Source organism: Eriocheir sinensis, chromosome 21, assembly GCF_024679095.1.
Source record: "Eriocheir sinensis breed Jianghai 21 chromosome 21, ASM2467909v1, whole genome shotgun sequence".
Classification (NCBI taxonomy): domain Eukaryota; kingdom Metazoa; phylum Arthropoda; class Malacostraca; order Decapoda; family Varunidae; genus Eriocheir; species Eriocheir sinensis.
The window spans coordinates 12,308,717-12,331,458 of NC_066529.1; the positions used below are offsets into that span (position 1 = coordinate 12,308,717).

At 48.8% G+C, this 22,742-nt stretch overlaps 1 protein-coding gene across 2 annotated transcripts in view; it reads left to right on the forward strand.

Moving 5' to 3' along the window:
* The first annotated feature begins 16,049 nt into the window (after nucleotides 1-16,049).
* LOC127001686 (homeotic protein spalt-major-like) overlaps nucleotides 16,050-22,742 on the forward strand; it is a 30,197-nt gene continuing 23,504 nt past the window's right edge. For both annotated transcript variants that reach the window (XM_050866700.1, XM_050866701.1), the window contains exon 1: nucleotides 16,050-17,334. In XM_050866700.1, coding sequence (XP_050722657.1) covers nucleotides 17,148-17,334 — 187 coding nt within the window. In that variant the 5' untranslated portion in view covers nucleotides 16,050-17,147. The remainder of the gene's footprint in view (nucleotides 17,335-22,742) is intronic.

A 22,742-nucleotide genomic window follows, 5' to 3' on the forward strand; every position in this document is an offset into this window, starting at 1 on the left:
GAGGAACAGAAGGAACTATTTTTTGCCGGCACCAATTGAGTGTCGGGGCCGTGAATGCGGGGACCCGACGCCCAGCTGTTGCGGGGTTCGAACTGGCTCACGTCTGATTATAGATGGATATTAGGGACGCGAGATTCAATTAACATGGATCTCCTATTCACGTCGCCAGCGCTAAGTAGTAATGGGGGACAAATTTAGCTGTCAAAAAGTAGGTAATGGGGATGTAATGGGAGGAAACACCACTCTACTTTACCTCCATCCCTCCCTTTCCTCCCCCTCCCTTCCTCTCCCTCTCTCTCTCTCTCTCTCTCTCTCTCTCTCTCTCTCTCTCTCTCTCTCTCTCTCTCTCTCTCTCTCTCTCTCTCTCTCTCTCTCTCTCTCTCTCTCTCTCTCTCTCTCTCTCTCTCTCTCTCCGGGGAAAGTGGATCAAAGTGGAGTAGTTTAGTTTTCTTCCTTCGGCTTCTAATTACGGCTTGACATGAATAGGTGTGTGTGTGTGTGTGTGTGTGTGTGTGTGTGTGTGTGTGTGTGTGTGTGTGTGTGTGTGTGTGTGTGTGTGTGTGTGTGTGTGTGTTTCGTGACGGTGGAACAATCTTGGTATTCTTAGCCTTTTGTTGTGTATACTGCTGCTGTTGTTATTGTTACTACTACTACTACTACTACTGCTACTACTACCACTACTACTACAACTACTACCACTACTACTACTACTACTACTATTACTATTGCTGCTGCCGCTTTTATTTCCCTATACACCACACACACACACACACACACACACACACACACACACACACACACACGATAACAAAGACTAGAAAACTTAATTACAACCAACAACAACAAAAACAATATCAACAGCAAAACTAAATGCAATTACCTGAAAACCTTATAAAAACTGCCAATTTGTAAAACGTCAGAAATGAAAATCTTATTACCTCTCAACTTGCGCGGCGCTACACACGTTTTATTCCACGGCGGATTGGAATATGTAAGAAATAGCACATGTTTTTTTTTCTTTCATACAGCTAAAACAGGAAAGTAGTTATAGAAAAAGGATATGAAGCCTTATACACAGCGGCAAGCAACTAAAAGAACAAAAAGAATGAGTGGAAGTAGATAAGAGAAACATACGTGATAAAAAGAATGACATGCAAAGGAGGAAGGAGGGAAGGAAGGTGAAGGAAGAAACGGAGAAGAAATAGATGCAAGGATAAAAAAAAAAGAGGAACATAACTGACGTAGAGAGGTAGACAGAAAGGAAAGACGGAGAAATTACATATATAGAGAAAAGGGAAGGAAAATAATATAATCGGAGGATAGAGAAAAAGGAAGATGAGTGAAGGGAAAAAAGTAATGAGACAAAAGAAAGAGAGGAGTACCATAGACAAGAATAATGGAAGAGGAAATAAAAGGAAGAAATATGTAGAAAGTTGGAGGAAAAGGGAGGGAGGGAGGGAGGGAAGAAGACAGAAAAAAAAGGATAGCCGAGACAAGATGATTTAAAATGAACAAAAGCGTGGAAAGCGAGGAAGAGAATGATAGAGGAAGGGAGGAAGGAGACAGGAAGGTGTGTGTAGGTGTGTAAAGAGGGGAGGGGAAGAGAGGGGGGCAGAGGCGGCCTACTCCGGGGTAATCATGATGGCCGGGGTCGCGGGGGGCACCACCGGGGGGCAGCGCCGGAGGGCAGGCGTGGATTGCTTTATTGTGTCGCCGCGGGTGTTGTAAAGTCCTACATGAATATTAAATCGCCCCGCGTGCCTACCGACGGGGCGGGGCGGGGCGGGGCACACACACACGGGGCCTATCCTTCATGGGGCGGCGGGGGGACACTCATACCTCTGCCCCCCAGCCCTAAAGCCCCTTCTTCCTGACCCGCTAAACCTCCTCCTCCTCCTCCTCCTCCTCCCCGCCCCGAGCCCGCCCTATAATATGAGTTTAATTATGGCCATAAATGAGACATAAAAGTATTATACGAATGTTGAGATGTGATGGGAAGGTTACGCCCCGCGGCCTTACCCGGGAAATGACTTTACTGCAGGAAATATAAAACTTCTATTTATTGATATGACTATGGGTATGTGTGTCACCCCCCCCCCCACTCCCCTCCACTCCCCTCGCTCCCTTCTCCTCCATTTCTCCCCTCCCCTTTCGTTATTCTTCGCTTCTCTCTCTCTCTCCCCTTCTCCCTTTTCCTCACTTCTGTCGGTCTTTTTCTTTTTACTTTACTCTTCTTTCCTCTCTCTCCTCCCTTTTCCTCACCTTTGTCGGTATTTTTCCTTCCTCATCTTTCCATACCTCCCCTTCCTCCTTTCCTTCCTTTCTTTATTCCTTCTTTCTTCTCCTTTTCTTCATTCTGGCGGGCTTTCTTTCTATGCCACTTCTCTCTTTCTCCTCCCTTTTTACTTCCTTCTTCCTTTTCTTACTTCATTTATTACTTCTTTCTTCTTCTTTTCTTCATTCTGGTGGACTTTCTTTCTATGCCACTTCTCTCCTTCTCCTCCTATTCTTCTCCTATTCTCTCTTCCTTTCCACACTTCTCTTGTCTTCCTTCTCTTTCACTTCCCTTCTACTCCTTTTCTTCATCTCTATAATCTTCTATCCTTCCATCGCTTCCCTTCTTTCCTCCCCTTTTTTTCTCTTCCCCTCTTCCCTCTCCCTTCCCTCACTTTTATATGCCGCTACTCTCCTTCCCTTTCCTTCCCTTTACCTTCCCCTCGCTTTTCTCACTCCCATCGGCGACCCCTTTACACCCTCACTTCCTTCCTCCCCTCATCTTCCCCTTCCTTCTTCCATTCCCCTCCTTCCCTCTTCATTAGGCCTTCCTCTGATGTTTTCTTTTTTCCTCCTCCTCCTCCTCCTCCTCCTTCTACTCCTTCCTCGTTTTCTTATTATTTTTACTATCTACTTCCCTTTTTTGGTTTTCTTTTACTTTCTCTTTTCCATTTCTCTTATTTTCTTTCTTGGTTTCTCTTCCTTTCTTCCTTCTTTCCTCCCTCCCTCTCCATTTTCTTCCTTCCCCACCTTTCCTCTATCTCTCTCTCTCTCTCTCTCTCTCTCTCTCTCTCTCTCTCTCTCTCTCTCTCTCTCTCTCTCTCTCTCTCTCTCTGTTTGTTGATTTTTTTATTGTTCTGTGATGATAGGATCTTGTGGTGATGATGGTGGTGGTTGTAGGAAGAGGTGGTGGTGGTGGTGGTGGTGGGGGCGGGGGTGGGGATGGCTGTGATGGTGGTGGTAGTAGTGGTGGAGGTGGTGGTGGGGGGATGGAGTTGACCTTTTCTCCTCTCTTATATAATCAAGTTTTATCCCCAATGATATATTAAGGTCATAATTCTCTCTCTCTCTCTCTCTCTCTCTCTCTCTCTCTCTCTCTCTCTCTCTCTCTCTCTCTCTCTGAAGGTTAAGTTAATCACGCGTAATCCTTTTTTCATACTTCTCTTCATCACAATTGACATTTCCACGGAGATAAAAAGGAATGCAAATGATATGAGCTCGCCCGCCACCCTCCCTCCCCCCTCCCTCCCCCCCACCTCCCTCCTTCCCTCCGCCTCGGTTCCTCCTTTCTTCTGCTCACTTTGTTCTTTTTTTCATAATAACGAAGTGAATATTGCCGTGATGATGCCAGCGGGTATTATAAGTGTACATCATTTTCATTATCATCATTATCATCATTATCATCATTATTAATATTATATACTGTTATGATTATTAAAGCAATCAATTTTGACATTTAGTGCCTTGAGTATGATTGATTTGCTTACATATCAATAACATACGCAGTAGTAGTAGTAGTAGTAGTAGTAGTAGCAGTAGTCGTAGTAGCAATAATAATAATCGATTTCATGATGGAATGCCACTATTGATCGTTGTGTAAAAAAATAATGGCGCCGGCTTAATCCTCATCAATAACCACCACTGTTCTTTTTACTCCACAGGCCGGGTAGCAAAGAGTGATTAGGGTCCTGTGCGGCGCGGGTTTATGGGCCCCGACCTGTGTTAGCGCGGCGGGTTTTATATGTGCTGCCTCTCGAGGGTTACCGCCCGACCCGGTCCTCGATGGCTCCCGAGTCGACGCCGAAATAAGGTTCACTGATATCTGGCTGGTGATCTTCGGACACTCGACGACAATAATTGAAAATAGCCACAGGCAGGACTTGGCCGCGGGACCCCACGGCCACCGGTCCACGGCGTGCGCTAACCACTCGCCCGCCGCTCCCTGCCACTACTACTACTACTGCTACTACTACTACTACTACTACTACTACTACTACTACGACTATTACTACTACTACGACTACAAAGACTACTACTACTACTACTACTACTATTGCTACTACTACTACTACTACTATTACTACTATTACTACTATTACAACTTCAAAGACTACTACTACTACTACTACTACTACTACTATTACTACTACTACGACTATTACTACTACTACGACTGCAAAGACTACTACTACTACTACTATACTATTACTACTACTACGACTTCAAAGACTACTACTACTACTACTACTTACTAATAAAAATAATAATAATAATAATGCTACCCTCACCATTACTAACACAAACCAGGACCCGTATATATTCTCAGACGCTTTCATCTATCACAATAACTATTTCCTAAAGCCACAAAGGAGATTAGTCGGGTTCTCATGGCTCTTTTTTCACATTCAGGGTGCAGAACCATTGTCAACCTATCACTAGGCTCATAAAACAACCCATGGAAATACCCAGAACCTCTACAAAAGCCTTATCAAATGTGGGTGTGTGAGCCGTGAATGCTTGGGAATATGGGCCTAGGTTTTTTTTTTTTTTTTTTACAGAAAAGGAGACAGTTCAAGGGCGTGGAAAAAAAAGAAAACAATAATGAAAAAAAAGCCCGCTACTTACTGCTCCCGAAACGTTTCAACCCTTCAAATCTTCACTCACAAAATACACCTAACCTCCGCCACTCCCATCCCTGCTTGAGTAAACTGACGCCTAACATACCATCCTCTCCTACAATCCACACCCCAGCGCCACTCAACTCTCAAAACTATATACAACAAACCTAACGATTGATTGATTGATTGATTTGGATTAGGTGCCGCAACAACCAGGGTCATATGGCGCACAAACCTAACGAACAAACCTTAACACACTAACATCAAACAAACACTAACCATAGTAAAACGAAGAGGAAGGAGGATGAGGGATAAAGAGACAGGAGGAGACAGAGAATCCCACAGCAGCAGCATCTCTTGTAGTCCTGTCTACCTTGCATTTTCTGCGTCTCTCTTCTCCCATTTTAATCTTCCACAGCACGTAACAACTCAACACAGCTTAGTACAGCACACAGCAGCCATAGTAAGTTTGACCAAAGCGGAAGAGAAAAGGAAACAAGCGGTAAGCGATTTTAGGAGCAGCGAGTAGCGCTTTTTTTATTATTGTTTCCTTTTTTGTGCCCTTGAACTGTCTCCTTTGTTGTAAAAATAAAAAAAAGCAGTATTAATTATAAAATATATTCGTCTTGTATCTCATTCTCTCGCGCTGTGTTTGTCTCGCTAAAACTTTAAATAAAACTAATAAATCTTTGGTCCTAATACCGAACAAGACACAGAAAAGTAAAAGAAAGAACATAATTTTATCAGAGAAGCAAAAAAGAAAATAAATGCATCGCCCTCTCCCGCGGTGTGTGTGTGTGTGTGTGTGTGTCGCTGGCGCCCGTTCCTCCAATCCGCGTGGGGCCTGACAAAGAATTCATAAGGGTGGGCGGAGCATATTTCCCGCCGACCAATGGGAGGCCCGTAATTTATGATTGACCAATAAACGCGCCTCAGTTATGACGGGGGAAATGGAGGCACCGCAGTCAGTCCATCATACGACGCGGCTGGCAACACCTCCTCCTCCTCCTCCTCCTCCTCGGCGCCATATACTTGTACTGAACGTGTGTGTTTCTTGGTTCGCGAAAAAATATGAAGAGTGATAATTATGATGTGGTGCGTGTGTGTGTGTGTGTGTGTGTAGTAACTTATGCATGGATGGACGTGGGTGAGTGAAAGAATCGTGTGTGTGTGTGTGTGTGTGTGTGTGTGTGTGTGTGTGTGGGAGGCGAGGTATGTACGTATGTGGGCGAGGGTTATAAAGGAGCAGGAAATGACGAGGTTGGTTCCTTTGTGACACTTACTCCGCTCCGCTGGTGGCTCGTTTTTCCGATTTTTGCGTTATTCCGAGCCCTCGCTGCGGCTGCCTGGCCCCCGCGTACACCAGCACCACCACAACAAACAGCACAAGTCAGCATAGCCCTAACAGTTTAAATCAGCACAGCACAAACAGTATAAGTCAGCATGGCCCACACAGTATAGTCGGTACAACCCAAACAGTATACCTAAGTTAGCACAACCCAATCATTATTAAGCAGCACAACCCCAACAGTATTATCGGTATTCCTATAGACATTACCGACTCTCACATCACTTATATTTAATGGCCAAAAAAAGAGGTAAAAAGCGTTCTCGAGTGTTTTCTAGACACTTCTAAAGTCCTGTCAAACTCCTACCAGGGACAAAAAAAACATACCACTGGAAAGCCCCACAACTCCAGCGAAAGCCATGTCAAATGAGTGTGCTTGGGCGACGAAATGTTTGATAAAATGGCCCAATAAGTTAGCACGACCCAAACATTATAAGTCAGCATAACGCAAACAATATCTAAGTCAGAATACATCTCATTCGGGTCAGCATATTCCGGTGTCCGGTTATTGGTTCTCTCCCACCACAGGCTCAAAGGGACGACAGTACGGATATGAGCACCGCCGCCACGCGCATCTATAGCTTACTCTCCAAACCTTACCTTTACCTTTTATAAACCAAGCTACTCAGTACAACACAAAGCACTCCAAATAATAATAGTCACGTGCGTCAGTCAAAGACAAATGCGCTGTAATAAGTATGTGCTGTATGTGTAATAACGTAATACGGTGTTGTTTATCTAATCTACCGAATGAACTGTAGTAAATTTTCATTATGACGTGTGATAAGTATAATGTCACGTACTTAATTTTATATCCCCCGTGTCAGTTCATTCATTAGTGAGGTGTATCATTATGCCTTTCAATGAATATGATGTTCGCGTTATGTCGTTGTGTTGCCTCGGCTGTCCTGCCCTTCCTATGGTTTTAGTTTTTGTTTTGTTTTAAGAAATTCGACACCAAAGACTTTTATGGGAAGTTCCATCACAATAACTCAAGATCATCACACTCCCCTCCTCACTCCTCACCACCAGTAACTATATCACTACATCACCACCAGTAACTATATCACTACATCACCACCACCACCACCACCTTTATCCCAATCACAAGGAATCAGACATGAGACGTGGCTGGCGGGGAAGGAAGAAGTGGAGGGAGGAAAGAGATACGGACAGGAGGGAGGGACGGAAGGTGTGTGGATACCTGGGGCGCGGGCACCTGGGAGGGATTATCCAGATTTAAGTAGCACTGTGAACTCCGGCAGTAAAATTGACACTCGGCGTCTCCCTCAGTAATTAAAGTTATTAATGAATGTCATACCGGCGACATACACCCGAATTTTACCACGGCAAGAAAGGCTTAAGCGGGCGGTGTGTCTGGGCGCGGCGGCGGACCGAGTGGCGGGGGAGCATAGTGGTCAAATTAGCATCGTCGGCGGGGAGCTGGGTGCCTCTGGGGGCGGTCCGGCGAGGGCTCGGCCACCATTGTGTGTGTGGATGTTATAGCCACTTAAGGCGGCCCCTCACTCCACATATGAGTGACACTTCAATCTGCGCGGCGGGGACCTCTGAGCAAACACTCGCCCCCTGTCCGCCTCCCCGCCGCCGCCGCGTCCATCCCTCACCCTGCCTGTCCGTCGTTAGCGAAGGAGATTTGCGTCCGCCGGGCTCACAACACGGCCGAAAATGATGGCAAATAATGGGTCTGTCCGACACGTTTTTCTCTGGAGTTTACCGTTTCAGCACGACTGCCTTGGCTGGGGGTCAGGCGGCGGCGGCGGCGGCGGTGGTGGTGGTGGTGGTGAGGGAGTCGATGTAAGGGTCTGTGGGAGACTGTCCACCACCACCACTACCACCAACAAAAACAGCAACAACAACAACACCATCGGCAACAACAGACACCATACAACAGCTTCTCTTAAGTGACTGTGATGTGTGTGTGTGTGTGTGTGTGTGTGTGTGTGTGTGTGTGTGTGTGTGTGTGTGTGTGTGTGTGTGATTGGGCTTAATTGGAAACTTCTTGCTCTCCGGACTGTATACAACAAAGTTTTCATTCGTTCTCGTCTTCGCTTTGTCGCCTCGTCCTCCGGGGTGTGTACTGTCGGAGGGGCGCGGCGGCAGTACCTCTGTTTTGAATCACCCGCAGCAGTACTTCTATGTATAAAGGCACTCCCTTTACCTCATACATAACGAGACATTCCCCATTGCCTTACAGAACACCTCTATGTACCTCTTGAGACTACCCGTATTTATCAATTAAGAAAAAAGACAATACCTCTCTCTGTATCCCTTAAGGCACTCCCTGTATGTATTAAAGAGACCAGGAGCGGTATTCTCAGACGCTTCCACCTCGCACATCAACTATTTTCAAAGGTCAAAATGGAAATCAATCGGGCTTTCATGAGTTTTTTTCACATTCATGGTACAGAAGAGTCAAACAACCACCAGGGCCATTAAACTACCCCTGAAAATGCCCGAAACGCCTGCGAAAGTCTTGTCAAATATGTGTAATTGGGCGCTGAAAGGTTTGAGAATACGGGTCCAGGCAGAACCTCTATATACCTTCTGACATACTCCCCATTGGCTGCATGTGTTAAAGAGACCAAACAGTTTTTACGTATGAAAACACTAGTCATTTGGTACCTCTGAAGACACTCCCCAGTCATGCACTCTGCGTTTTACAGAAGCTCTTTAGAACTGTATAGATAAAAAAAAACTCGCAATTACTCTTGTATATTAAAAAAAACTCCCCATATTGTGTATAAAAAAGTAACTCCCAAGTACTCTGTATAAAAAAAGTACAAAATAAACGCCTGTAGTCTGTAAAAAAGAAAAAAAATCGTCAGTCTCTATATGTGAAGATAAACGTCAGTTTAACCATAACTATGACCTACACAACAACACAAGAAAACCTATATGTGTGTGTGTGTGTGTGTGTGTGTGTGTGTGTGTGTGTGTGTTGCAAGGAGCCAGCAAGCAACTCAAACCAGCGCCCAGAAAATCTATCACATCTAGCCGCACTCCTGAACACGCATCGCAGCGCCCTTGTATTGAGAGATGTCTGAACGCCTTGGTTAGTACACATGAACACGGCTTTACTCCTATACTTTCAAGGGTGGAGTATCAAGACACCTCTCCACCTGAAACTGACCTCACTTTTGACCTCTCATTAATTATTTACTCTTTTACATGAGCAGCGCTTGGTGGGCTTTTGTTTTTGTTTGTTATACCTTTAAGCTGTTTCCATTGATGTAGATAAAATTACCAACACACTAGTTTTACATAATATACGCCACCACGGGAGTACTGCAGCTATTCACAATCCAGCAAGACGAACGTAAATAATGCAACACGAAAAAACATGGCCAGTATCCACCTTCATCAGAATAATAGGAAAAAAATACACCCTTTTAAAACCGCAGTACCTCCGTGGCAGGAAAAACATCGCAGTACATACCGTGCCCTCCCCCCCCCCCCCCTCACCTTTCAAACCTCCCCCACCCCCCACCCACCCCATCATTCCGTGCCCTCCTCCCAACCACTCACCCGCCCCACCGCTCCTTGCACTCCCCTCAAAGCCAGCACAACCCCGCCCCACCACCACCACCACCACCACGTCAGGCCGATCACCTGAGGGGCGGGTGTGAGGGGGGGAGGTCAGAGGCAGGGGTCACCAGGTGGATCCGCGTGGACAGTTGTGTGGTCGCGGTCGGTCGTGGGTGGGTGGTCTGGTCGTGGTCGTGGGGGGACGCAAGCCCAGGCCTGCCTGACCATTCCCACGGGTGGGGACACCAAGCAAGGCCACGGGCGTGCCGGCATTTTTGCCGGGTAGCACCACACATCATCACGCCACACACCACCACCACACCCCTGTATTCCTGCACCCCACACACACACCGCACCACCCACACACCCACCCCTGGCACACCACACAACACACCACACAACACACACCACACAATTTTACCACCAACACCACACCACACCACATCACAACACATATATAATACATACATCACCACACCACCACACCACCCACACCCACACCACCACACCACACCCATCCAGCACCACCACAATCACACCACAGCATACCAATCCCACCACACCACGCTACACCATAATACAGCATACCGAATCACTCCACACCACACCATACCAATCCCACCACACCACGCTACACCATAATACAGCATACCGAATCACTCCACACCACACCATACCAATCCCACCACACCACGCTACACCATAATACAGCATACCGAATCACTCCACACCACACCATACCAATCCCACCACACCACGCTACACCATAATACAGCATACCGAACCACACCACACCACAGCATACCAGATCACACCACACCACACTACACCAAATACAGCATACCGAACCACTCCACACCATACCAGAACACAACACACCACACTACACCATAATACAGCATACCGAACCACTCCACACCACACCATACCAATCCCACCACACCACGCTACACCATAATACAGCATACCGAACCACTCCACACCACACCACACCACAGCATATCAGAACACACCACACTACACCATAATACAGCATACCGAACCACTCCACACGACACCACAGCATACCAGAACACACCACACCACGCTACACCATAATACAGTATACCGAACCACTCCACACCACAGCATACCAGATCTCACCACACCACACTACACCATACCAAACCACTCAACACCACACCACAACATACCAGAACACCATATCGCAGCTTCCCGCCCACTCCCCCTCCCCGTCCTCCTTTTAACCCACTCCTCCTCTTTCTCTTATATATTTTTTTCTTTTCCTGTTCTCTACCCTCCTCCTCCTCCTCCCCCTCCTCCTCCTCCTCCTCCCTGCGGGGTTTTCAGGGTGTAGCAGGTGATGAGCTGACGGAGGATTCCACACCACCCACAGGCCCGCCCACCCACTGCATGCACACACACACACACACACACACACACACACACACACACTACACTGGTTCATCGTGGTTTACCTTCACCAACAAGTATATGGATTTTTAGATGTTATTTGGGCAGCGTTAACCTTTTTTTTTTTTCGATTTTAGGCACACATTGAGCTCTCTCTCTCTCTCTCTCTCTCTCTCTCTCTCTCTCTCTCTCTCTCTCTCTCTCTCTCTCTCTCTCTCTCTCTCTCTCTCTCTCTCTCTCTCTCTCTCTCTCTCTCTCTCACATCATCTCATTTTTGTCCCTCCACTCCCGTTCCTCCTTTCTACACGTGAACAGACTGTCTCCCTCCCCTCCCCTCCCCTCCCTCTCTGTCCCTTTCCCTTCTTTCCCCTCCCCATAGGTGTGTCAGGGAGGAGGAGGCAAGGTAAGGTAAAGGGGGGGCAATACCTGTGTAATCCGGGCCACCAATACAAACACACAATACCACACGGCCAACGAGGATTATCTCTGCTGGAGGGACGGCGTGGGGACCTGCAGGGGAGGGAACGGACCCATGGGGGGGAGGGAAGGTGAGGGAGACCGTATACCTACATCACCTGGGGAGTTGAAGCAGCATCACCTTGGGGAGATATTAATGAACCTCACCTGGGATGTTTGAAGAGTGACATCTGGGGATTATGATGGAGGGTTCAATTGGGGAGTTTAAGGATATGATACCTGAGGGACTTACATCACCCTGGGGAGTTGAACGGAGCAGCATCAGGAGCTATTAAAGAACCTCACCTTAGATGTTTGAAGAGCGACACATGGGGATTATTACGGAGAGTTCACTTGGGGAGTTTAAGGATATGATACCTGAGGGACTAACATCACCCTGGGGAGTTGAACGGAGCAGCATCAGGAGCTATTAAAGAACCTCACCTTAGATGTTTGAAGAGTGACACCTGGGGATCATTATGGAGGGTTCACTTGGGGAGTTTAAGGATATGATACCTGAGGGACTAACATCACCCTGGGGAGTTGAACGGAGCAGCATCAGGAGCTTTTAATGAACCTCACCTTAGATGTTTGAAGAGTGACACCTGGGGATCATTATGGAGGGTTCACTTAGGGAGTTTAAGGATATGATACCTGAGGGACTAACATCACCCTGGGGAGTTGAACGGAGCAGCATCAGGAGCTATTAAACAACCTCACCTTAGATGTTTGAAGAGTGACACCTGGGGATAATTAGGGAGATTTCACCTGGGGAATTAAAACAACGTTACCTGCGGATTAATGACAATATCACCTGGGGAGTTTAAGGGATAAATAAGTAACATCACGCTTAAAAAAAACACGCCCATAACCATTTGGGAGAATTGAATTAAGAGTCCACCACCGGAGAGCGAGAGGAGGTGGTGTGTTAAGGGAGTAGAATCACCCTTAACATAACAAGGCCTCCACTTCGTCAGCTGGAGATTCTAATGGAGCAACGCCACCCCCTGATGAAATTATTAACGGGTGGAGAAGGGTGGGGTGGGTGGGTGGGTGGGGGTAAGAGATGCTGCGTTCGTCCTCTGCGGATTACAAGTGGTGTGTGAGAAGGTGAGGAGCAGGGCGAGGCGTGCCTTGATACCTTACTCACGCCCGACGAGGAAGAGGAGGAGGAGAAGGATGAGGAGGAGGAGTTGAAGAGAGAAGAAAGAAGAGAACAAGTACTTTTTTAACCTCTGAAAGTCTCGTGAAGTAGCATTCGTATAGAGTGGAAATATATAGTAAAAGTAATAGCAGTAAAAGTAGTAGTAGTGTACATATATAGTAGTAGTAGTAGTAGTAGTAGTAGTAGTAGTAGTAAGTAGTAGTAGTAGTAGTAGTAGTAGTAGTAGTAGTAGTAGTAGTAGTAGTAGTAGTAGTAGTAGTAGTAGTAGTAGTAGTAGTAGTAGTAGTAGTAGTAGTAGTGGTAGTAGAAACAGCAGCATTTAGGCTCTCAGGGGCTGGTAAGGAGGGGAGGAGGATGCCCTTTCTCCTCCTTATCCCATTCCCCTAACCCCTACACCCTTCCTTCCCCTACCATACCTGCCTCCCCCTCCCCTCCCAATCCCCCTGCTACACCCTCCCTCCACCGGCCCTCCAGAGTACCCGCCGGAGCCCCAGCAGGCCGCGGGCAGGAGGAACACCCGAGGATGTATTGACATTCAGCGCGGCCCGTCCCAGTCTAGTCATATTTTCCATACGAGTAAGCCGGGACGGGGCCGCTTTGAGGTGCGACCAGCGTGTTGGGGGGTGACACTCCCCACAGCGGCCGGGTGTGAGGTGTGTGTGTTAGCGAGGGAGGGCAGGGAGGGATGGGGGGAGAGGGAGGAAGGTACGGCAGAGAGGTAAAGGGAGTATATGTGAGAGAGAGAGAGAGAGAGAGAGAGAGAGAGAGGATAATTATGAGGGAGAGAAGAACTTAGGTAATCTTTCCATTCTCTTGCTCTTCCTTTCTTCATGTTTATAACTCTCTCTCTCTCTCTCTCTCTCTCTCTCTCTCTCTCTCATACACACAGACACACACACACACGTACTGGAAAAATCGTCCGTTAAATCGTAATATTGTTACCGAAAAGTTGAAAGGCATAAAATTTTGCAATAGCTGTATTTTACGGATCCCCACTACTCTCTCTCTCTCTCTCTCTCTCTCTCTCTCTCTCTCTCTCTCTCTCTCTCTCTCTCTCTCTCTCTCTCTCTCAGACCCCCAATTCACCTTTTTTAACACCCCCCCATCCATCCTTCCCTTTCTCCTCCCTCCCCCTCCTTCTTCCCTCTCCCCCGTTCCCTTCCCTGGTCCTGGCGTTCCTCCTCTCGCACAATTCCCACCCTCCTCCCCTCGCCCCTGGCTGCGGGACCATCTCGAAGGCTTAATAAGACTGTGGCTGTGGCGAGAGGAAGCAAACGTGTGTGCTGTGGGAACCTGTGTGTGTGTGTGTGTGTGTGTGTGTGTGTGTGTGTTGCGGTTTCGATACACTATAAATATAATATGAAGAAGAAAGCGTGCGTGACTTCGTTTTGCTTATGGTAGTGATTGTTATGGTGATGGTGGTGGTGGTGGTAGTGGTGGTGGTGGTGACAAGGCTGAGATGATTTTTATTTTTCATGAATAATGGTGTTGCTTTACAATGACGCAGGGGAGCACACTAAAAGAACACAAACCAATAACGAAAAAACAAACTAAAATAAATGAAAATAATAATCAGAGAACGGAATAACGATGCTGTCCCTTTTCCTCCCTCCCTCAGCCATTCACACTCTTCCTCATTCCTCGTGTGGAGTGAGATGACCCTCAGTCTGGCCTCGCTGACTACTGCTGACACTCACCTCCTCCTCCTCCTCCTCCTCCTCCGAAAGGCTGGTCAGTTCGGCAAGGAGAAGAGGTTCGAATGGGGTGGGGGGGGGATCCTTCGACAAACAGAAGATAAGCAGTACCTGCAAGAAGAGAAAAATAAAGATATGTAAGAAAAAATTAAATAAAAATTTTCTTACGTGTGAAAATAATGTACCAGAATTGTTTTATGCCGCAAATGTTCTGCTGACAAAAAAAAAAATATCCTAATCACAAAATAATTATTTCCAGATTTCTGATTGGTTGGTCAGTCAGTTACTTTGTCTATTCGTCTGGAAATCAGTCAACAAGCCTGTCAAACTTAAAATCATATCGTCAGTCAATCATTCAGCTAATTATCACTGACGCCTCAGTTAATCAGCCGCTGTTTCTACCTGTCAAAAAAAAAATCGGAGACTCAGTCTAAAACCCAACCAGGAGCGCTCCACTCTGTCAGTCAGCAAATCAGTCAACATGGGGTTGAGCGGGTGAGGTTGTTGAGAGCAATCATCAGTCCATTCATTATTCACTCTCGTCATCGGCAGGTCAGTGAGTCCGCCAGTTAAGTCAGTCAGTACATAGTGGACAAACAACCACTCGTTCAGTGCGTCAGTCAGTTAATCGGTAAATCGCGACTAATCGGAAACCAGTCTCATCAAGGCAGTCAGTGCTTTAACCAAGTAATCCACGCATAAGCCAGTCAGTCAGTTCAAGATCATCCCATTCGGCCAGTCTGTCGGTCAGTCAACAAGGACGGGTATCAGTTACTCTTGCTGTCGAGAGAGAGAGAGAGAGAGAGAGAGAGAGAGAGAGAGAGAGAGAGAGAGAGAGAGAGAGAGAGAGAGAGAGAGAGAGAGAGAGAGAGAGAGAGGTCCACGCCGTGATCGATCGAAAACCAGCGCGAGGAGGAGGACAAGGAGAGACAAGTGCACTGGATTTGCCTCACAGCGCGGCCGAGGTCTGTCGCTGAGCATGTACAAAACGGAAAGAAAAGATACTACTACTACTACTACTACTATTACCACTACTACTATCATAACAGCTTTGGAAATAAAATAAAAGAGTCAGCCAATGCATGGGTTCCATTCTTAGTCAGTCATTTAGCTACCAGGCAGCTGGTTGGCTGCTAACAAAAAGAGCAGAGAGAAAAAAAACGTAAAGAGCAAGTCAGTCACCGTCAGACAAGAATGAAAGATAACGCGATAATTTCATTGAAAAGTTATCATTATTATGTAAAGTTCTGTGTGTGTGTGTGTGTGTGTGTGTGTGTGTGTGTGTGTGTGTGTGTGTCCAAGCGGCGAGGGTCGGGAGGCAGGCGAAGTGCCGTTCCACCCTCCCTCCTCTGAGCATCCACTTGGCCAAGAAACATTCTGCTGAGGAGGGCGCGGGGTACTTGGAAGGGTGTGCCGGGGGGGGGCGGGGGGGGGGTCTACGTCAGGGTGAGGGAGAGAGCGGTGTCAGGAGGGCAGCGGCAGTGTCAGAGGGAGGGAGGACATCAGGTATGATGGCTTAATTACTGCGTGGGGCCGCGGCAGGTGGGGCCCGTCACACCTGGCCGATATCAAGTTATCACAACGCGTCCACCTGAAGAGGCTGACGAGACGGGCTGCCCAGGGCGGGGCGGGCCAGCGTGCCGCCCCCGTCGTCCCGCACTGAGGCGCGACGCGGCTGCCGCCTCGCCTCACCTACGGCGGGCCGAGCCAGAGCACAGGTGCGGCGTGTCGGGCCGAGGCGGCGGTGCTGTGAGGGCCGGAGTGCTTCCTTCAGCGCCATTTGACTCACTAGTGACGGGCAAGTGTCGCCGCGAGGGTGCTGAGTCGCGCATGTCTCCAGCTGACCGTCCAAGGCCCCGCCCAAGGCTCCGCCTCCTCCAAAGGACCTCCCCCGCCCCCTGCGACCTCCTCTCCAAGGCGGAGTCTCGCGGCTGGCTCGGTGCCTTCCCGTCGCCGCCACACGCCCGGGACGGCTTGCCAATATGATATCCAACATTCATACCTCCAAGTATCATATGCCAACTCATAATTCATATCGAGCAGCAAACTATGCTCCAAAAGTGTAGTGCACGGCCTGGCGGCGCTCCGCCCACGTAAGCGACCCCGCCCTCCCAGGGACGGTGCCCCGCCCCCGGCAGCGTGAGCGGGGCGCGGCGGGTGGTTGAGTGGGGCCGAGCCGGGGCTTCAGAGCAGTGGGAACCCCGGCTGCGTGCGGTGGTCCTGCTCTTCGCCGCCGCTCTTACCCGCTAGTGTCGGCCAGCGTCGCGCCGCGGACCGTCACAAACACCCGGTGGGTTGCTGTCACCCGGACATCTGTCAAGCACGTGTTGACCTGTGACGCCTTGTGTTAGGGAAGTGGTGGCCGCGCCAGTGCGAGTACCTTGTGACGTTTGTGTCTCAGAATAGTAAAGTGCCGCCGCCTGAAGCTTCTCGCTGCCTCAGGTCTGCTGTGACACCCGCCGCCAAGACTGACAACCGTCGCAGCCCAGTGGCAGGGGCCGCCCAGTGTGTCGCCGGGGTGTCTGACCGTGGGGCTCGTGCGTGTTGAGCGGCGGCGGCCCCAAGATGTGGCGGCGCCGGGCAGCGACAGCGGCAGGGGCCCCGGCAAGTGCTTAAGTCGCCTCGCTGCGACGATGCCGAGCTCTGAAGGTGAAGTGGCGACAACCCAAGTGACGAGCGACGAGCAGCGGGACGCGGCCAGCCGCCTGCAGGACACGACCATGGCCCAGGTGGCGCCCGAAGTGGTGATTGGCAGGTCGCCGGCGAGGATCAACCCAAAGAGGAAACCCGACAAGTCAAAAATATTCAGAATACGAACAAGTAAGTACCAGTCTGGCAGTGTCGCGGCGAGGGAGTGGCTGCGACAGTAGGAGCCTGAGTGGAATGCTATAAAAACTGCCGCAGTGACGCGTTGTGTTGCTATGTTCTCTCTCGCTCCGTGCCGATGTGAGGGAAAAAACGCGTTTGTACACAGAGCTGCTCGTGAGTGTATGTGTGTGTGCATGTGCGGGTGTGAGGATGCGGGCAGGTGTACGCACGTAGGTGTGGTGATGTCCGTGAGGGCGGGGCTGCCGCGGTGTGGTGGTGATCCTAGTGGTAGTGGTGAGCGGCGGCGGCAGCGGCGGTGTGTGGTGGTGGTGGTGGTGAGCGGCGGGTGTTGTCTCCCCAGCTCCGTCCCTCTGTCTCTCGCACCCTCCCTCCCTTCATACAGGTCATCGTCGCCCTCCTTTCCTCCCTCACTCACCTAAAACTGTTTACACTAAACATAAAATATTTCGCCGCGCTCTCTCACCCCAAAATATTATGAACGGTTACCACTATATTAAAGTTTTCTCATTAAAACATTTGACACCGTTTTATGCGCCATCAGTCAAAAAGGGATATTTGCTAAATATTTATTGGCGGGGTCGGGTCGGGTGGGCTGGTCGGGCGGGCGCCGCCTCGCCGCTCCCGCCCTCCCTCGCCCCGGGCCGCCGCCTCGCCTCTGCCCACTAATTCAAATAAAGTGACGATCATAATTATTTCATCCCAGCGGGTGGGCGGCAGCGCTTTGTCTCCGTGGCGAAGGGCTCCAATCCGTGCCTCCGGAGGGGCGGCGGGCAGGTGCGGGCGGGAGGGAGGGAGAGGAGGGAGGAGGGGCGCCAGTACCTCATTACCACCTCCACCTGTCCCTCATAACGCCCCTTCACAGGTACATGACGGCGTAACGCTATATTTTGATGAGCGAATTAAGTAATATTCTCCGCGGACAAAAAAAAGTGTCGCGTTTTTATGAACAAATCGGGCGTCGCGATGAGCAATATTAATGATTGTCTGGGCGAATATTGCAGCGAAAACTGGCGGGAATATTGTCCTCGGAACACGCCATGGTTAGGGCCATTTTACATCCATTACTTCACGTATTTATTTTATTGCTTTTCACGTGCGTGATTGTATTAACTGGGAAAAAAGGGCGACACACAAAAACTGTTTCCCCGAGCTGTCCCCTGACTCACAGCGACGCGGAAACAAGCAGAGATGGACAAACTCAGTTACGACTCACGGGTGATTTCCACGACTCTTCTCTCGATAAAAATGAGTCACTTCAGCGGATTTGGGCAAGCATGGAAGGCTCGCAGCGGGAGTGGTGGGTCGCCTCGAGTCACCTATAACAACTGAGTCGCCTTGAGTCACCTAAAACACATGGAACTGACTCGTATAATAAAAAAATGTAAGAACAGCGAATCCACGACTTGCAACGAGCAACACGGCGGAAAATGTATCATCAACTCCCAGATGAACAGAAAAAGAATAAAAGCATAAGTCTTACTTTATTAACGAGTCACCTTCGGGGCCGACACATCACTGCCAAGTTCCTGTGACTCACGCCGGCCAATAAACAAGACACAAACCAAGAGCAGCCACAACAAACAACAACTAAACAAAAAAATAATAAACAGGATAGAATGAAAATAATAAACGGCAAACAGAATAATAAATAGGATAGGAATGTTGCGTGCCACCTCACCTCACCTCTTGTCCCTGCCTGCCTGCCTGCCCAGCCTATACCTGTCACCTTCCTTCACCTTGTGTCCTAAAGCACCACCACCACCACCACCTGACGTGACGCCCCTGCCCTGGCCTCCTCATGCTTTACCTTTGCCTCCACGTCGACGTGTTCTCCACAATCACGACAATTGACTTCACTAAATAAATTCTTTTATTCTTTCTTGGTGTACAACTTGACGTGGCTTCTTTTTTTTTTTTGTCTTGGTGTGTTCTTGTGGGTTTTGTTTTACTTTACTTCTTTTATTTCTTGTGCTACTGCTGCTGCTGACTTTTTTTTCATGAAATTCTCCGTGTAGATTTGTAATATTTTAACTAATTCTGCTTTTGCTACTGCTGCTACTACTACTATTACTACTACTGTTACTGCTACTACAACTGCTGCTGCTGCGATTTATCTTACTATTGCTGCTACTACTACCACCACTACTACTACTAAAACTACTACTCCTACTCTTGTATTCTGCGTGTGTGTAGTGCGGCCGCTTTACACTTTATATTTCGCTACTCTTCGCATCCCACGAATGGCGTGGCTACGTGCATAGAAATAAAGCTTTAGGAATTTAATTGACTTTTTTTTTTCAATCTTTTTAACGAAGCGTGATATTAAAATTTTCACTTATGTATTCTTTTCCTTTTTTCTTATCGCTCTTTTTTTTTTGCTTCTCATTATTCGGATATTTTCACAGTTTTATTATTTTCTTCTACTTTATTTTTTCTTTTCTTTTTTTCTTTTTGTTTCTTTACAACAGATAACCATACAACAATAACTACTATACAACACAGCAGCTACATTGCTTAACTTTATTTTTTTCTCTCTCCTCCTCCTCCTCCTCCTCCTCCTCCTCCTCCTCCTCCTCCTCCTCCTCCCGCCGCGTTATGGTTGATCACCTTATTCGTGTTTCTCTTCCTATTCAAACATTCATGAGGAGGGTGTCACATTTCGACCCAGATTTTACTCACCACCACCACCACCATCACCATCACCACCACCACCACCACCACCACCACCGGCGCCCGTGTCTTCTCCACATGAACCACTGCCATAGCCCCTCCACCATTATCGCCATCTCCACCACCTTCACCATCCCTTCTATGGCCCCATCACCGCCCACATCTTCACCACCGCCACCACCACCCTTTGTTGCGGCCAGTTTCTCCCTTCCTCCCTCACCAACACACACCACCTCAACCACCTCCACTTCATCTCCTTTGTCCACTATTAACATCCCTACTTCTCTCCACATCCAACACCACCACCGTCACGGCCTATTCAACACCACTACCCAACACCATCCAACCCGTACTGCTTCTCGTCACTACATAACAACCCGAGTCACCACACCTCATCACCACTGACCGTCACGAACCACCACCACCACCACAATCACCACCATCACCGCCATCAGAAGAATCCATCGGCGGGAGTTGTCGGAGTCCTGAATCTCGTGGTGACGGCTCCGGGGGGTCCTGCGGGGAGGAAGGACCCCTGGGGAGGAGGCATCCTGCCCTGTGAGTGACGCCGCCAGGAAGGAAGGAAGGGGCGGCGCCGTCAGTAACCACACCCGCGGCCAGGCACAGTGCCACCACCACCGACACGACACCACCACCATCACTCACCACCTATGCCTCTCCCACTGACACCACCATTAACACCAATAGCATTACACCAACAACACCAACACACACAGCAACACACCACCACCGCCGGCGCGAGACATAGTAGCGACAAAACTCAAAACAACTCCAACAAACCATAAAGAAAAACACACACGCACGCGATAAACCTCCCTCGGCCCGGGGCGGCGCGGGGCCCGGCAACGACACGACGCTGCAACGACCCGGACCGCCAGCAAGAAAAGGAGAAAGACGGCGAGGAGTTGGAGGAGGAAGAAAAGGAAGAGGAGAAGGAGGAGGCCGCGACACACATAGCGGGCGCCCGACACTTTCCGTCCACACACACACACACACTCCTCATCATCTTCCTCCTCATGGTTTCCTCCTCCTCGCTGCACACACACACACGCGCCCTAAACTGCCGTGTCCCGGGTATTAAAACTCGCCGCAGTACACCGTGAGCGCCCGACGCGGCCCGCACAAGGCATTCCGACGGACAGTGTATATCCGAGGGTGTTGTGCGCGGCGGCCTCAGGTGGGCGCCTCCCTCACGCCTGATCACCCCAAAATCAATAATCTTCCCAAGCCTCAGGAGCCTCGCGTAAACCAGCCTCCCGCGGCGTAGCTCACTAGCGAACACAGAATTTTCCACCCTTTCGCCCCCCGCTCTTCCTTATACGCCCCCTACGCCAGCCTGTGTGTGTGTGTGTGTGTGTGTGTATATACGCCAACTCGTCAACCTGCTAACCAAACTACATACACATACGTAGAGGCCCCCCCCTTTTTTTTTTTCTTCCTTGATATACCTTCTCTTTTTTTCCTTTGAATGAGGGTTTTATTTATTTTTTTTGTCTTTTCCATTTGTAACATTTATATTATTCTTTTCTTTTTTGTTCATTTTATCTGCTTTTCTTTTCTTATTATACATGGTGTATTTTCTTTCCTTCTTTTCGTTTTCTTTCTCCCTCGCGTCTGTTTTCTTTCAATTATGTATATCCTTTTCTACCTTTTCTACACATTTTTTTCTCAACCTTGTGGCGTTTTTCTTTTATTATTTCCTTCTTCCTTTCTGATTCTCGTTTCTTTCCTCTTCATCAAGTGACCATATATCTCTCTCTCTCTCTCTCTCTCTCTCTCTCTCTCTCTCTCTCTCTCTCTCTCTCTCTCTCTCTCTCTCTCTCTCTCTCTCTCTCTCTCTCTCTCTCTCTCTCTCTCTCTCTCTCTCTCTCTCTCTCTCTCTCTCTCTCTCTCTCTCTCTCTCTCATACATAGAGGGCGTGTATCATCATCTTTATCGCGGCATCTTTTATCTATGAAGTCGTATACTATCCCCGCTTGGTTTCAGTTGAGCTCACACACTCATAACCGCTGAATGAGAGCCAACGTGTGTATGTGTGTGTGTGTGTGTGTGTGTGTGTGTGTGTGTGTGTGTGTGTGTGTGTGTGTGTGATGGACGCATGCATAGGGACGTTATAGTTAGTGGGTAGGCAGGGGGGGGGTAAGGAGGGAGGGAGGGAAATGGGGAGGTAGTTGGTGAATGGGATGAGGGAGGGAGGGATGTGTGGGATGAGCTTAGGGGCGTGATAAGGGGTAAAGGGTAAGGGTTGTGTGGAGGCGGGTGGAGTGAGAGGGGGAAAGGGAGGTATAAGTTTAGAGGTTAGGGGTGAAGGTGGGTGGGTGGTTGGGGTTGCGGTGTGAGGTTGGGGTGAGGTTAGGTTAAGTTTAATGAACAAGAGAACGAATAAACGCCGAGGTGAGTTCTGGTTACGGTGGGAGCTAAATAGGTTAATGGGAAATTATGTTAGAGGCTGCATACGGGGAGAACTAACTGCATGGGGTGAGGGTTGGGTGGGGTGATAACTAATCCCAGGGAGGGGTGAGCGGGGTGAACCATAATTGCTGTAAATGCTGGCTGGACTGAAATCGCATTGTGTAAAGGGGTGGGCAGGGTAAAGGCCGCTCAGGAGGGGAGAATACGTGGGGTGTGGGGAGGAGACCGGCGCAGTGATGAGTAATTGGGCTGAGAACGATTGGGGAGATGAAAGGCCAAGGGAAGGCTGTGATACG